The following is a 16,421-nucleotide window of genomic DNA, read 5'->3' on the forward strand; positions in this document are numbered from 1 at the left end:
TTCATAGTTCATTCCACGCCTTTAACTGCCCCACTCCTGAGAAGATACCTACGTAAGGCTGTTCTACCGAGTAAAGCTTTTCGGCATGAACGTTTCGTATTCGACGTAAAAACCCGAGGCGTTTTGCTACTAATACATTCAAGGTGATGGGTACGTTCTGTTCCACAACAACAAAAAAATCCGGCAGATCCCACGCACTGTGGGAATCGACGCAATGCGAAGCAGCCGACAAAGAGCTGCTACATGGCCTTGTTCGTTTTTGAGGCAAATGAAGTCATTCATGCCATGGCATCTAGCTCACTATATACCGTATGTTTGCCGTGCATGCATGCATGTCCAATCCGTATATACGATGCTAATGAAACGTGTATTCTGGAATATACGATGCATGACCTGTCATTTATGTTAATCACGCACTCGTGTCATGCCATACCAATTTTGGTGTGTATCCAGTGAACAAAACGGCCGGAAGCGCACTACAAGCATGGCATGTAAATCATGTCATACATGACATGCGTGTCATGGTTTTCATGTTGCCACTTCTCATTTACGTTCGTCATACAGCCGAGTCGCCCAGTACCAGTTTTGGTGTATATCAAGTGAGCGAAACAGCAGCGATTGGACAATGAGCGCGTGGCATGTAAATCATGCCGTAAATTATACGCATATCATGACTTTCAAGTTACCACCTGTCATTTATCTTTGCCATAAAGTCACGTCGCGCAATACCAATTTTGGTGTATATCATGCGAGCTAAATGGCCGCGAGTACGCCATGAGCGTGGCATGTAAATGATGTCATATATGACTCGCATGTCAGAATTTTCACGTTACCATACACACGTCACCACGGCAATTTACGACCGTCATGCTGTCGTGTCGCGCAATACCTATTTTGGTGTATATCACGCGAGCCAAATGGCCGCGAGAGCACCATGAGCATGGCATGTAAATCATGTCATACATGACATGCATGTCATGATTTTCATGTTCTCATGTGCCAGTTATGTTTGTCATACAGAAATGTCTCGTCTTAACAGTTTTGGTATGTATCAATTCATTTAAACGGCCGCGAGCAGCCCGGGACCATGTAATGTAAATCATGCTGTACATGACGCGCGTGACATGATTTTCACTTTAGGACCTCTCAGTTGTGTTCGTCATACACTCTTATCACGCCATACCAATTTTGGTATATATCAAATTAACGAGACGGTCGCAAGAGCCCCAAGACTGTGACATGTAAGTCATGCTGTTCATGGCATGCATGTCATGATTTTCATGGTATGACCTGTCATTCATGTTCGTAATACGGCCATGTTGTGTCGTACCAATTTTGATATACATCCCATTAACGAAACGGCCAGGAGAACACAAAGTTCGCTAAGAAATGCTTCGCATTTAAAAGGATTATTCATGCGTCCGTGAACTGGCCGACAAATGCACACGGTTTCTAGCTTTTGCGGAGGTCTTTTCGCAAAAGAACTCCGTCATTGTCGCATGGCAAGCTTGCGGTGGCTTATCTGGTAGCGCCCTAGCGTCGTTTTGCGAAATCACGGGTCACTTGGCACCCGTGTCTAATTTGCACGTGAACGATTTCCATTCAATGTGAACGACCACACTCCAGTGGTCTGCTGCGCTTGTGCTGACTGTCAAAGTTTCCAAAAAGTAGGTCTTCGTTATCCTCAACGTGCACTTCGCGTAGGTCTTTCATTCTCGAGCCTTTCTGTCTTCGTTGCGGCGCTGTCGGCCTGCATGCCTGCGTGAAATGATTTAACCCACCCAATTGTTTGCGCACTTTTCCTATCACTGGAAACTTTCACCGCGGCGATTCAGATAACCACACCGTCTGCATGGCAATTGCGCAGGTGGTTGCGTTCTGTGACAGTACCACAGCGCCACTGATCTGGCGAAACTGATCCTGGCCTTGCTGATAAATACGGCAAATCTCGAAAGTTTTCTCGTAGGATGGGTTTTTTGCAATTAGTAGCTGTTACAGGAAGCTTTTGTCAGGCATGCCCAGGATTATAAGGCTGCGAAGTAAATGCTCTGTTAAATTTCCAAACACAATTTTTTGCTAACATACTGAGCTTTCATAGTGCTTTTTTAGCGCAAGAAAAAGACACCAAAACAAAGAAGACACAACACCGCTGTGCTTTGTCAGCCATTCATTAGAGGATTCACCTTGTTTCTGGTTTCTCAAGCCGAAGCGCAACTCATTCAAGGTTAGGTTATTCGCAGGTTTGTAGAAATTTTCGAATTTCAGCAGCACTACATGCATGTCGTTCCTATGCACCTCCTCTTAAAACATGAAAGTATCGTATGCCTTTCTGCCATCTTCTTCCACAATTACCAGGAATATCGCTGCTTGCGCTTCTTTTGGCTGCTTTGTTTACTGAATAGCGGTGTGAAACGGTTCCAACTCACTTTTTCATGTCTTCCATCCTAACCATGGGTCACCAGATGTATCCAAGGGCTTCAGAGAGGGAAGCAGTGTCAACATACCGCCATGGCGTACGGGCACCCTGCCACCATGTAAGCAGGCAGGTAGTCGACCAGAGAAAAGCGTTCATTGCTGACTTGACGGTGATCTCGCATTAGCAGAGACGTGAAGCAGGGGTCGCGTGTACATCGTGCTTGATGATTTGCCTGGTGACGTCATGCTTGTGCGGCTCTGCTATAGAAACGGCAAAAATATCTTCAGGTAACTTTATTATCATGATTGGGGTTGTCTACCAATTTCTTTTTTTTAATTTCTCATATTTCTCCAATGCATCGCAGGAGAAACATCAAGCTTGGTCTCATCAACACTCAAGGAGAAGACAGCAAGGCCGACTACGAATCCCGAGGAAGAAAAGACCACTCAAACAATGAAAAGCCCTCCTACGAGCACAGAGACAATGAGCTCAGAGAGAGTAACGAGTTCTAGCCTTAGTACGAGGACAATGACGAGCCCTACAACAAGCTCCGAGACAGTGCCAAGCCCTTCGACCACGCCAATTACCACACCGACCACCCATCCAACCATCAAGCCGACTACAAAGCCGACCACCAAGACAACCACCAAGTCAACCACCGAGGCAACCACCAAGTCGACCACCAAGCCAACCACTGAGCCGACCACCAAGTCAACCACCAAGTCGACCACCAAGGCAACCACCGAGTCAACCACCAAGTCGACCACCAAGTCAACCACCGAGGCGACCACCGAGGCAACCACAGAGTCAACCACCGACTCAACCGCCGAACCAACCAGCCAACCAACACCTACGCTGACAACCGAGCCGATCCCTATGCTCGGCCCTGGTGAGTACGGATCTCGTTGAGAGATGTGGCCTCACACGCCTTATTTATTCCTACACGGTAAAGTGTAGCGCAGATAACTGCATAGAGCTGGGTTGGGGCACCGTCGGTTACGTTGTTTCTCGTTGCAATTTGCAATTTTCAACTTAGAGGCGCTTCGTAAACACGCGAAAAGTGCGGATGTTCTCAGAATTCTGACAACGCCAAGGCTGAGCTCGATTGATTTTTTTTCTTGAAGGCGACATCACATTGCGCCGTTTGCTTAAATATGACGTCTTTGTGGGTCAGGTACTTTGTTGTTGTCGTCTTAAAATCAGCAAACGACGACGCAGTTGAAATTGCCGACCCATTCCGGGAAACGACTGTTTCTTACGCAGAGGCGCATGACGTGCTACCTTATTCTCTCGCAGCTCGATGGGGCAGCTCACCGACGAAACGCATTGAGCTGCTAAGCTCTAAGGGTGCGGATTCAAGCACAGGCAGCATTCTCATAGGGCTTAAATGCATGAATATGCGCTTACATTAGCTGAGGTACCCTGAAATTCAAATAAGGCTACCCATGCTTACCTATTTCAGGGTGCTGAGAGGCTTAATGTTCCTATACAGAAAGAACAAGGGAGAAGTGGTACAGCGTATACACTCTACTCATATTAGGGCTACAGATAAATACTTTATTCTACCTGTTCACGCAATGCTATTGACAGAGAATGAACGAAAGAAGGGGAATTTAGGGCTCGTTGTTCTTTGAGAGACACAAAATTAATGAGAACCAACGGACTCGTATGCTTTTCAGGGCAGAAACAGATACAAGCACTGTATCAGCCGCGTTCGCAATTCCGCGAAAAGCAAATGCTCATCAGTAGAGACCGGATTTTAGGCCAATGCCTATTTTGTTCCTTGCATTCCTATCGTGCCATTTTGATATATGAGCATGAATTAGAGGTTAAGAAGGCCTTTTATAGTGTTTTTATAGTGCATATAAATGCCTATTTTTTGGTGTTCGTGCCTAAATGCTTACAACTGCCTATAAATGCGTATTTAAAAATTGGCGCTTATATTAACACTATTTGGCCTCAAGTTTAGCCCCTGAGAGCAGTTTTAGGCCGTTATTCTTGATACCGCGCAACATTGACTGTTGGAAACTGTGGGGTACAGCCTAGTCCTCTAGTTCAAGCAACTCGCGGAAACAACCGCTAGCAGCCGTGAAGTGGGACACGCCGGCGAGGATTCGCCGCCGCAGAGACATGCCGCGAGCGGTTGGCGAATGCGAGACCGTGAAGGCGGAAAGCAGAGTGAAGAACAAAAAAATAAAGAAAATGGTGACGTGCATGCCGGTTTTGTTTTTGTAATCTACTTTGCAAGGTGTTCGCTGCAGTAGGGTTGTCAGAATTTTTTTAAGAGGGGGGGGGGAGGGGGGTTCAAGCATGCTTTATGTAGGTTCTTACGTGCGTTTGTATGTGTGCGTGTGTATATACACAAGCACAATTGAAGAGTTTCGGGGGTGGGGAGTTGAACCACCCGACCCATCCCGCTCCCCTTCCCCAGGCTACGCTATTCGTTCACTGCCAGGAGATATATTCACTATACGCGATTTGACCCGGCCAATTGGAGGAATCCCTCCCTTCCGGTCTTTTAGCGATCTGGCAGTCTGCTCCTGCTCTGCCCTTCTCAGTCATACCAAGAAGACACCCAGGAGTGTGTTGATTCGACAGTGGACACTTGACTCACCGTGCAGAACACGGGAGAGACCGTGTTCTGCGAACGGTGCGGGACAAAGCACAACTACATGGCTATGTTGAACTTTTTGCTCTTTTGTGCCATCTTAAGCAATAGCATTTTTGTTTTCCTGTCGTAGATAGAGGTCGCACCCGTCTTCGTTTGAAATTATTTGCAGTGATGTGAAAATTTCTTGTGCCTCTATTTATGATTTCGGAAGCCTAAAACATTCTTTCGTCTGCCTATTTTTGGCGCCTAAAACGAGCTTTCCTAATGCCTCAAAATCCGGCTTCTACTCATCAGTAACTGAGTTCGAAAAGCTACTCCAGAACAGAAGGTGTGAAAGTCAGCTTGCGAGAAGCTTCGCAGTCCTCTCATAATGCGCAGGCGCCTTTTTAGCCATAGTTAGCTTTCTCTATTCTCGTGAATATCCATTGCAGAGCCCACGGTGCATCACTGTTGTACCGCGGATATCGCAGCTATCATGAGAAGACGAATGTGTTTTCGAAATACGTACATACATAGACACTCCCGTATTCTAGTGCTCCAAGGGCCCCACCAACTGCAAAGTCCTAAATGTTCTTCGCGTCTTAATACCGTCCCGCAGAGGAACCGCTGTCGCCGGATGCACTTCTGTGCACGCTAAGGGAGGGCTTCACGAGGAGCAATATGCAGTTTCCGCCGGACGGCCTGTGCACCATTACAACGTTCTGCAATTTCATCAAAGGTCCCGTGGTCGAGCCGATCCGAAGCTACAATGAGGATTTCGACTATTTCTTGGAGACAGCGAAGGGACACCAGAATACAGAGTACGGCATCGGTATCGACTACGAGTAAGCGACTGCATTTGTGATGTTCTAAAATTTCGATACAAGCATGCTGGTAGCTGATGGGATTTGAATTTTTGCGTTAAGCACGATTATCCGAAGAGACTCAAAAGTGTCGCCATCCAATGCTCATAGCTGGCTTGCAAAGATACGGGGGAATACGTGCCTCGTGTTTTACGTGTGTTATTTCGTGGGTGTTTCACCTGCAACCACACAAATTAATTTTTCGCTATTGTATAGTAACGATTAACAGTTTCCAAACGAGAAGAATCAAGATCAGCTCAGTACATGTAGCATCAAAGTGACACGCTGCATTTCGAGGGAAAGAAGCTCATCCATGCGTAGTGCATTTTTAGCGCGAAACAACACCACAAGGAAGAATACAGGACAAAGTGCTACTCTCAAGTGACATCATTTATTGCCTCACTCCACTCTTTATACCATAGGGTTTGATACTATAATACCTAGAGGGAAATCTGGCGCTAGTATCTATGCGGGCTCCTTCAGCAGCGCTTGAGCCACCATGAGAATGATGGGAGGTACAGGCTTCGGATCTGCTTCGGATGGCTTTCGTTCTTGAGATTTGCGACGCTTGTTTGCCGAGTGTAAGACAAAGTTATATGCCATTATTTCTAACCTGAAAAATTACAGGCCCATAAGCTTACTGTCCGTTGTCTACAAGCTATTTACAAAAGTAATTGCTAACAGAATTAATACGACATTAGAGTTCAATCAACCAAGGGACCAGGCAGGATTTCGTACAGGATTCTCAACAATAGACCATATTCATACTATCAATCAGGTGATAGAGAAATGCGCGGAATACAACCAACCCCTATACATAGCCTTCATAGATTACGAGAAGGCATTTGATTCGGTGGAGACATCAGCAGTCTTGCAGGCACTGCGGAATCAAGGCATCGACGAAGCCTATATAAACATAATGGAAGAAATCTACAGCGGATCCACAGCCACTGTAGTCCTCCATAAAGAAAGCAACAGAATCCCAATAAAGAAGGGCGTACGGCAGGGAGACACGATCTCTCCAATGTTATTCACCGCGTGTTTACAGGAGGTTTTCAGGGTCCTAGATTGGGAAGAGTTAGGGATAAGAGTTAATGGAGAGTATCTCAGTAACCTACGATTCGCTGATGACATTGCATTGATGAGTAACGCGGGAGACGAATTACAGCTCATAGATTACTGAACTGGATACGGAAAGTAGAAGAGTAGGTCTGAAAATTAATATGCATAAAACTAAAGTAATGTGGAAAAATCTTGGCAGAGAACAGCGCTTTGGGATAGGTGGCGAGACACTGGAAGTTGTAAAGGAGTACGTCTACTTAGGACAGGTATTAACCGCTGAGGCGAACCATGAGAGTGAAATAACTAGAAGAATAAGGATGGGTTGGGGCTCATTCGGCAAGCATTATCAAATCATGAATGGTAATCTACCACTATCCCTCAAAAGGAAGGTATATAACAGCTGCATCTTACCGGTACTTACCTACGGAGCAGAAACCTGGAGACTTACAAAGAGGGTTCAACTTAAATTGAGGACGACGCAGCGAGCGATGGAAAGGAAAATGATAGGTGTAACCTTAAGAGACAGGAAGAGAGCAGAGTGGGTAAGGGAACAAACGGGGGTTAAGGACATCATAGTTGAAATCAAGAAGAAGAAATGGATATGGGCCGGGCACGTAGCACGTCGGCAGGATAACCGGTGGTCATTAAGGGTAACTGACTGGATTCCAAGAGATGGCAAACGCGTGAGGGGGAGACAGAAAATTAGGTGGGTAGATGAGATTAAGAAGTTTGCAGGTATAACGTGGCAGCAGAAAGCACAGGACCGGGTTGATTGGCGGAACATGGGAGAGGCCTTTGCCCTGCAGTGGGCGTAGACAGGCTGATGATGATGATGATGATTTCTAATTAAAACTTGCTTCATTCCCTTGTACCTAAAGCTTATTGCAAAATGTTTGTGTGAGCGTGAGATGGAAGTCAAACCTGCACAAATTCAACCACCAGGGTATGCATTGCTCTGCAATTGTGTTCCAGAATAGGGCACAACCACAGTTCCCTTCTTTTGTGTATCACTGTTGCACCTTTGGCGCATGCCCTTCAGCTTCTGAAGCAAAACCTCAACGACCAACGTCACTAACACACTTAGATGACGCGCATCCTGCAACATTTTAAACTGCGTGTTAAAGCTCTCGTTCGCAGTGTGGTGGCACGATTTCACTAAAGAAGATTTTAGACACATCATGGTAATGGCGCGTTTCACAATCTTTGACTGCGCAGACTCGTAAGGCAAAAAACCCGTACGTGCGCGCGGCGAGTACATCCAGAAAACGTAATCTGCTTGTAAGTACTCTAAGATTTTGAAACGCGCCATTTCTATGATGCGTCTAGAGACTGCTCTAATGAAATCATGCCATCACGCTCTGAACGAGAGTTTAACGCACAGTTAAAAAGGTTGCACGTTACCCAGGATGCACGTTACCCAAGTGTGGCAGTGACGTCGGTCACTGAGGTTTTGCTTGACAAGCGGAAAGGCAAGCGCTAGAGGTGCAACATTGATACACGAAAGAAGTGGCCTGTAGCTTTGCCCTCTTGCCACAGAGTGGCTCACAATCTTAAGCATGTGGCTACTAGGTACGAATTTCCACTAGTATTTTCTGCCCCCTGAAAACTGTCAATGCTCTGCAGACGTATTTGTAAACAAAATAAAAAACTGCAATATCAGCAGAAACACCTGAAGTTTGTAGAATGCAGCGTTAATGTGGTCTACAAGATTCCACTATCTAGTGGAAAAGTGTATGTAGGTCTGTCAGGCCTCTGTGTTAATGAGCGCCTTAAAGAACATGAGCGTTCCTGCCGACCAGTACAGGCTCCCATTTAGCTCAACTCTGCAAAAAGTGCAAATGCTAAGCTTTGTTTAGACTTACGACTACCTTAATGAAGAGCAGTGACAACACCGCCGACGAATTATCAGAAGCACTTTTCATACAATCATTCGGTTCGCTGTGCAATAGTGTGACTTCTTTAACCTTGTTTAGCACTGAATTTTCGTTTTTGGGTGCGCTATCACGAGTACGCTCGGTTGATGAAGTTGAGGTGGTTGCTGCGCGTGGCGTACGCTACGCATGTCCTTCTGGTATCTGGTCTGTATAAAGAGCGGAGTGACATAATAAATCGTGTTAGTTGATATGAGCACTTCGTCCTGTCTTTCTTGCGATGTCGTTTCGCGCTAAAAAAGCACTATGAACTCATGCCAACTAACCCGCCAACATTGTGTCGAACTGTGTATCATCGATGCACCGACAAATACTACTAACGTGAAGCTCTTCCGAGTTAAGCCATAAGGGAAGTAGTTTCATTATTCGCTGCGAACGTACGCAGGCAAGGTACGGAAAATAAAACGCAGAAATTATTGGAAGCAACCACATGCAGAAGAAAGATATTTCTCCTTATACGACCTATGGCCAGTTAGGGTCGGTGCCCAGTGTCATGCACGACTGATTTTATGCCCAGTGTCGTGCTTCTATACCGCTGCTCTGGTGCGGCTTACTGGTAGGCGATACGGCCGGCCGCGTGAAGAAGCGTTAAAAGAGTAAGAAATGGTGCTTGCCTGGCCTAAAGCGACTTTATTAAAATGCTGTATTACGCTGTTTAATTGTATAGGTATAAATCTAGAAATTGTTTATATAATATGCAATAATGGGAATCACCTTGACTTATTTCTTAAATAGCTTCTGCCAGAACCACAGCAGCGTCAGCACACTTGTCAACAGCCCTACAACAAAGATACTTCTCGACGCGTTCTGGAGCAACCATGTGTACCACTTCGGTCAAGTGCACCAGCTCATCCGAGACCAAGGACTTCAGCCCGAAGTCACTGGGACATTGGCAAAATGCCTTCAGGTGTGCTTCGTGAATCCTCAGCTACTGTCACGCGGAAAGAACAGACAAATGTCTCAAAATTTTATTGATCTCCCTTGCATCTACTGGAAAAGTCGAAAAAAAAAAAGTTAATATAAGTGCTTCGTGAAATAAGCACTGTCCTCTACGCTGCAGCACTGACGCTGTCGTGAATATTTCTTCGCAATGCCAGCGCTGCAAACTTATTTCATAACGTTGTTACTAGTGGAGCGTTGGGCTGAAAAAAGGTATTGACTGTCAACGCCTCTTAACATCCTGCATCCTATTAGCGTGAAAGCGTTTGATCAATATTGAACATAATCTGCTTTTCGTGCAGATGATCTCAGCTTTGATGAACGACAAGAAACAGAGCGCGCATCGACCAAGCTACACCATACTGCACTTCCCGCTGCTCGAACCGCAGTGGTCGGGAAGAATCGCACGCCAACTCAGGTGAGGCATTAATACGTGAACCAAGTGTGTTCCGTAAACAAAAGAAGTGACAATTTCACCTTAAGGGCGAACCGATGAATGTGATAGCAACAAGTCGGAATGTCATGCATAGAAGGGCTAGCAGCTCACTTCTTCAGCAAACACAAACGCTGCAGAAAGCGAAGTGACCTTTGTGGGGTCTATGGCTTCAACGAAAAACTTAGCGATGAAAGCACGACACGTACGAAGCTATGAGCCATCTGTTGAACAAGAAATAAGCGCGCGTGCACAGGTCACCACGCGTTGCAGGTCAAGGTACAGGGCCCAGGTCACGCAGCCCAACTCCGGCGAAATACGAGCGGGGCGACGCAATTGAAAGCGCGTATTTAGACCCTTTGCGTCATCTAGCAGGTGTTACTGGACAAGCCTCTGCCACCCTGAAGCGCTGCCGAGATCAGCGTGGCACTAAAGGTAAATGATGCATATAAATAGCTCGTCGTTGGTAGGCTGCAGGATGAGGTGTGATAACCAAGCGGCAATGGCTTAGCACAACACGCCGTGGAGCGGGGGTCGCTGGTCCCCATTTTTCTTGGTGGATTACATATTATATATATATATATATATATATATAATATATATATGCATCATTTACCTTTAGTGCCACGCTGATCTCGGCAGCGCTTCAGGGTGGCAGAGGCTTGTCCAGTGTATATTGTGATGACAACGAGCGGCGACGAGCTTGTGCGCTCGGCTAGCATGAAGAAGAGAAAGACGAGAACCTCTAAGAAGTGCCACGCCCTTGGTCAAACGCACTGCAGCTACTGTGAAGTGTAGTGATATTTAACACACTAGATCCATAGGGAGTGTTTTGCAGTCAATTGCCGAGCTCTTTCATCTGTTTCATTTGCTATTTCACAGTCTATTCAATTTCGATGCCAACAACCCGTTGTAGTGTAACCTCATAGGCGGTCTGGGGGCCACTTGAAGCCACTGTTACATATGGAGTGATGTTGGCGGAAGAAAACTTATCAAGTATGGGCCGGGTTCGTGGCTCTCACTCATTACGACTTGGCCAGCAATACCTGTAGTGTCTTCGTTCGCAGCATCTGCCCCGATTTTTTTTTTGTTGCAGCGCATCCCTCCTGTATGATAGATATACAACATCTTGGATTCGAGTATAACTTTTATGTAGAAGTTCTGTCTTCTGTGCAGAAATAAAATAATTCTATTGTACAATAGAATTATTTCATTTCTGCTCCCTAAGCTTTCAAGTTGGAGCATAGATTGTATTCGACTGTGGTTTATCTGTTGACTTTTGATCCTACTATAAACAACAGGATTGCTGAACGGGTTACATCCTCGCGTTGCATTCTTGATAGGCTTGTAAGCTATCATGGAACGCCAGCTTCTGAATAGTGGCCCACAATAAATCGTGACATGCAGTGTACAGTAGATCTCGAATCAATAAAATAGCTTTAGCAAGCGTTTGCTTTCTCTACCTTAGACAGTGGAATATTATTGATAGCTTTTCACCCTGACAGATTTTGGTCATCCCAATGCAGTGACTCAGTCCGCAGAAAAGCAGTTATGCCTCGTACGCCATGTACACACTTTGCGATGATCACAGTGCAGTGAAGCCAACTGTCTCTAGACCTGAACAAATGCTTATGAATGCTATAGAAATACATATATTATTCCGAATGTATTTCGGGCATTTATTCAACGTGTCAATCCAATCAAGCATTAAATGAAGTTATTTTGGGAACGATTTTCAACATCTAGCACGCTAAGTTTAAATTTGCACTCACTGGCATGAGCTCCCCAAACACAACCCGGATGGAACCAAATCATGCATCGCTATGGCAGCGGTCACATTTCACTACTGCAAGGTGGCTTTTCATGGAGAGGTTTTCTAAACAGCATTGTTAAAATTTCTTCGATTTTGTACTGCTAAGCTCTATACGCCGAGGCGTAACGGATGTCCGTAGGAGGGTTGTGATACATCGCAGGTTCGTGTCTCAGAAATTGTACAACACCCACTACCCGCCACTGCTCCACTAAAGTGATGCGAGACGGAAAATGCGAGGAAAAAAACTGGGCTACTTCCACGCCGTAAAGTCCATCGGACAGCGAAGCTAAGGCAGCTTAGTCTCATTTAGAATATTGTTTGGCATCATCATCACCAGCACTTTGTTTTACTTATTTATTTACTCCCCTCCCGTCTAGTCACGTGACACGCGTGACACCTGACAGGCATGCAGACGGCGCAGGCTCGACTTATAGCAGCTCCGCCCTTAATACGCATGCTACTCAAAGGCTCCTCGAGATCGTGCTCTAAACGCAAGGCGCCTGCGGCAAGCCGGACAAAACGACGCGGGTTGCGGTAAAAAGATGCATGCTGCTCAAATGAATAACTTTAACGGAATGCTTAATTGGAAATAATTGAACGTATCATACGCCACATTAGAAATGGACTTTCTATAGCTCTCATCAAAATTCAATGCCACCTCTGCGCCGTGTGCTACACAGCTTTTCTGGTCAACCATCTCCACAGGGTGTAAGGGCGATTAATATCAGAAAACATTACGCAAGACTTTGTTTACAGACCTCCATTCTATCCGTACTCATGGGACGTTTACAGTGACGTTTTAAGTGCGGAGCACTTTAGGAGCCTTGGCTGTCGTATGCTGTCATCTCTCATGAGCTGGCATCTTCCGTCGTCGCTTGGCATCGCGCAGGCAAAACCATGTATAGCATAGACACGCATAGTATAGTGTAGGAAAGGGGCGGGAAAGGAAAAGTGGGGGAGAGTGAAGTCACGTGAGGAAGACGAGAATGGAAAAGATGGTGGAGAGGGTAAAACTTAGCTTAGCTAATATACGGGATAATTCAGGCAAAAACATATATATATACTAGCCATGTGAAGTACAGCATCGCAAGGGGACGCGAACGGATGTGAGGGTGAGGAGGAGAGAAAGGGGAATGGAGGGGGCACCACTGGATCACAAATAAACTTTTCATGTTTGGGTACTGTGCGAGGAGCGATGAAGACGGAATAGAACAGAAGGGGCACGGACAAGCGCTGACTCGCACGTGAAAAGGTTTATTTGAAGAGCACATGAACGTAAAAGCAAAAAAAAAAACGTATCAACTGTACCAACTAGTCCAACTTTCAGTACTATTGCAATAAACGTTTTCTTTTTTACCGTGGAGGCCGAGCGGGCTACACGTTTGGAACAACAACGCACGCACGCTTCTGAACGGCCAGTGTAGCCGAAGAGCAGGCTAACCATTACTCCGAACTTCCTACAGCTTGCACGTTGAAGGCGACTGCATGCATTTTTCTGTACCTTCGCTTGGTTGACACTCTGCCATTTATGCTAGTCATGTTGATTCTCATGCATGGCATGACCACAGTTAAACTTGTTTACATGACACCTACGCAGACCCAAAACGTTGCCCCTGCGTATGGGCAGCTGCTGCCGTGAGACACCAATTAAACTATCCTAGCTTTTTCCCAGTGAGCTGAAGTGTTTTTCAGTCGGCAAGAAACTTGCACTCTCAGTGAGGAAATGGATGTGAAAGCTTAGGTTGAAAAATGTTGCTAGATGCAGTCGTTAGCCCGTCCAGTCCATTTATCGCAATAATTCCGTATTCCAAGCGCTGATGCCTAGGTCGTTGTGTTAGTAACGTAGAGTTGACATAGGCGTGTTAATGCGTTCTAGGCAACATATTATTGCGCTCCCTCACGCTCTCTATCCCTTTTTCTATTCATGCGCGCAGGTGTAAAACCGCGCAGCTCGCCACGCGTTCATTATAAGGTATACTGAATACAAATGACGCTAATTCTATACGGGTGCATCACTCGTTACATTGGCTAAACTGTCATGTACATTCAAAGCAACGAAGGAGGGTTGGTTCCCATTTTTCTTGCTTCGCGTGAGAAAGATGTTTCAGCGATAGTTCCAGTGCTCAGGTTCATCTCTATCCCGTCCATACCTAAACTTAATAACTGTAGCGACCATCTTCTCTTTTCCAGTATTTACCCTGTTGACATATTTGTCGCCGTAGCGCACCACCCGGAACCTGACTACATGTACACTGACTGCCACATGGTGCCGCCAACAATAGCATCCAGAAATGTCCTACGACACGTCCCCAAAAACGCTTATCCTGTGCGTCTCGTAAGTACCTAAAAAGAAACTTAGCGTGATGTCGCGGCGAAAATGTTTGAGGCCCGTGTACTTAGATTTAGGTGAACGTTAAAGAACCCCAGGTGGTCGAAATTTCCGGAGCCCTCCACTACGGCGTCTCTCATAATCATATCGTGGTTTTGGGACGTTAAACCCCAGATATTATTATTATTAGCGTGATGTCGCTGTTGTTCATTACCACCGACTCGATGGCTAACCATGACTATAAGAGATGCCACCGTCACTGTATGACCACCAGTGAGACCTATCTAATGCAAGCTATTCGCCTATTCTGGGGTGCTATGCAGGATGGCGCGAGTTTGGCGAAACTCGGAATCTTTCCGAGCTCTGGCGACACCCCTTGTGAACTAGCTAACAGTGCGAAAAGGGCAAATCCACCCTTCAACGCGCGCTTCGTTCCATTGGTGACGATGTAACGCGGCGTTACACCAAGGGCGGTCAACAAAGTTGGGTGATGTCTTCTGACCAGAAGCATCTTCTTTAGAGAAAACTTCAAAAGCGCGAACGAGGAAGACGAAACACTTACAACAGGACAGGCGCTTAACTTGCAAATGGCGTTTGTTGGAAACAAACAACGTGATATACGCGCGCATCAAGCTCACGCATATGCGCGCATCATCCCACAAGAATTAGCGTGGGTCTTTTTGAAACATGAATAAACGCCAGTTCCAATGAACGCCAGTTGCAAGTTTAGCGCCAGTCCTGTTGTTTGTGTTTCGTCTTCGTCGTTCGCGCATTTCAAGTTTTCTCTAATGATCGGCCAAATCGCCTAAACCAAGATATTGTTGGATCTTCTTTCATTTGTTTGTCGTTCCACTGAGTGCAAAAGTGCACCCATGCAAGAAAAGCGCCAGCAACCTATACTAACAATATTTTTTACGGGTAAGGCCTATCTAGATTCATTTTCAAGTGTTTAATGAATGCAGTAAGTATCCTTTAGAATAAGCAGCACCGTGGCCTCTGAGATTAGCTCCGGCTGACAGCGCGGCCGGAGCTAATTGCCGAGGCGAGGCGTATAATGATCATGGTCGGCCTTCTAGCGCGTTTATCCGCCGGAGCCCGCCCTCTACGTCCTCTCCTGCATCGTCTGCTTGCTCCCCAAGCATGTGCGCCAGGCTGATTACCTGATTGGCTGGGCGGTATACCAAGCTAATTAAATCAGGACAGGCTATGACCAAGCTAATTCAGCTATGTTAGGCTGATACCGAGCTAATTAAGCCACATCTTAATAAGACCATGCTAATGTAGCCGTGCCAAGCTAAGATCAAGCAAATTAGAACCATGATAATTAACACCACGCTAATTAGGAGTACGCTGATTAAACTCAAGGTGTTTAGGACTTTACTCACTAAGATCATAATAATTCTGATAGGGCTAACTAGTATTATGCTAATTAGCTACACCTAATGAAGACCCTGCTAACTACACCTGAGTTATTTAATGTCGTGTTATTCATAACATTACCAATTAAGGCATACCTATTCAATTTCATGTTCATTAGTCCTTAGAGAGTTAATACAGCCTCGTAAAAAGCTGCCAGAAGATAGGTGATCACAAGCTCCTTTGATGGCTCCAGCCTTGCATAAGTTATGCTAGATGACCAAAATATTTAATATGCGCAGAAGCTGCTGCTTAGCGTCCACCGCATAAAACGCTTAACAGTCACACCGGCATTATGACAGTCATGAGTTGAACTGGGGGCTTCTCTGAATAAACGAGTTTCTACCCGAGTTCGCACGTCTATAAGTTTGAGTGACAGACGCCCGAGGAGAAGATCGGGTCGCCCACCTCGTTTGCTCTTGACGAGAAGCGGTGCTCATCCCACAACGCCAGCGAGCGGCACGATTCATCCACCAGTCAAGTCGCATAGACTATGCACACACGCACGAAGAACTAAAGGCTATATCATCAGATGGCTACGATGTCTCGCATTCATTTTCACCGCGTTCACGACGTACCACTCACAGCCATGAAGCAAGCGGCCCTGGTGACATTTGGGACGAGAAATG

At 45.9% G+C, this 16,421-nt stretch overlaps 1 protein-coding gene across 2 annotated transcripts in view; it reads left to right on the forward strand.

Annotated features, from left to right (window-relative positions):
• Window positions 1-5,631: 5,631 nt before the first annotated feature.
• The window catches only part of LOC119381395 (uncharacterized), a 28,252-nt gene continuing 17,462 nt past the window's right edge, over window positions 5,632-16,421 (forward strand). For both annotated transcript variants that reach the window (XM_037649235.2, XM_049413100.1), the window contains exons 1-4: window positions 5,632-5,851; window positions 9,598-9,769; window positions 10,104-10,219; window positions 14,238-14,382. In XM_037649235.2, the coding sequence (XP_037505163.1) occupies window positions 5,688-5,851; window positions 9,598-9,769; window positions 10,104-10,219; window positions 14,238-14,382 (597 nt within the window). In that variant the 5' untranslated portion in view covers window positions 5,632-5,687. The remainder of the gene's footprint in view (window positions 5,852-9,597; window positions 9,770-10,103; window positions 10,220-14,237; window positions 14,383-16,421) is intronic.

The sequence above is a fragment of the Rhipicephalus sanguineus genome, chromosome 2, assembly GCF_013339695.2.
Source record: "Rhipicephalus sanguineus isolate Rsan-2018 chromosome 2, BIME_Rsan_1.4, whole genome shotgun sequence".
In the NCBI taxonomy this organism is placed as follows: Eukaryota; Metazoa; Arthropoda; class Arachnida; order Ixodida; family Ixodidae; genus Rhipicephalus; species Rhipicephalus sanguineus.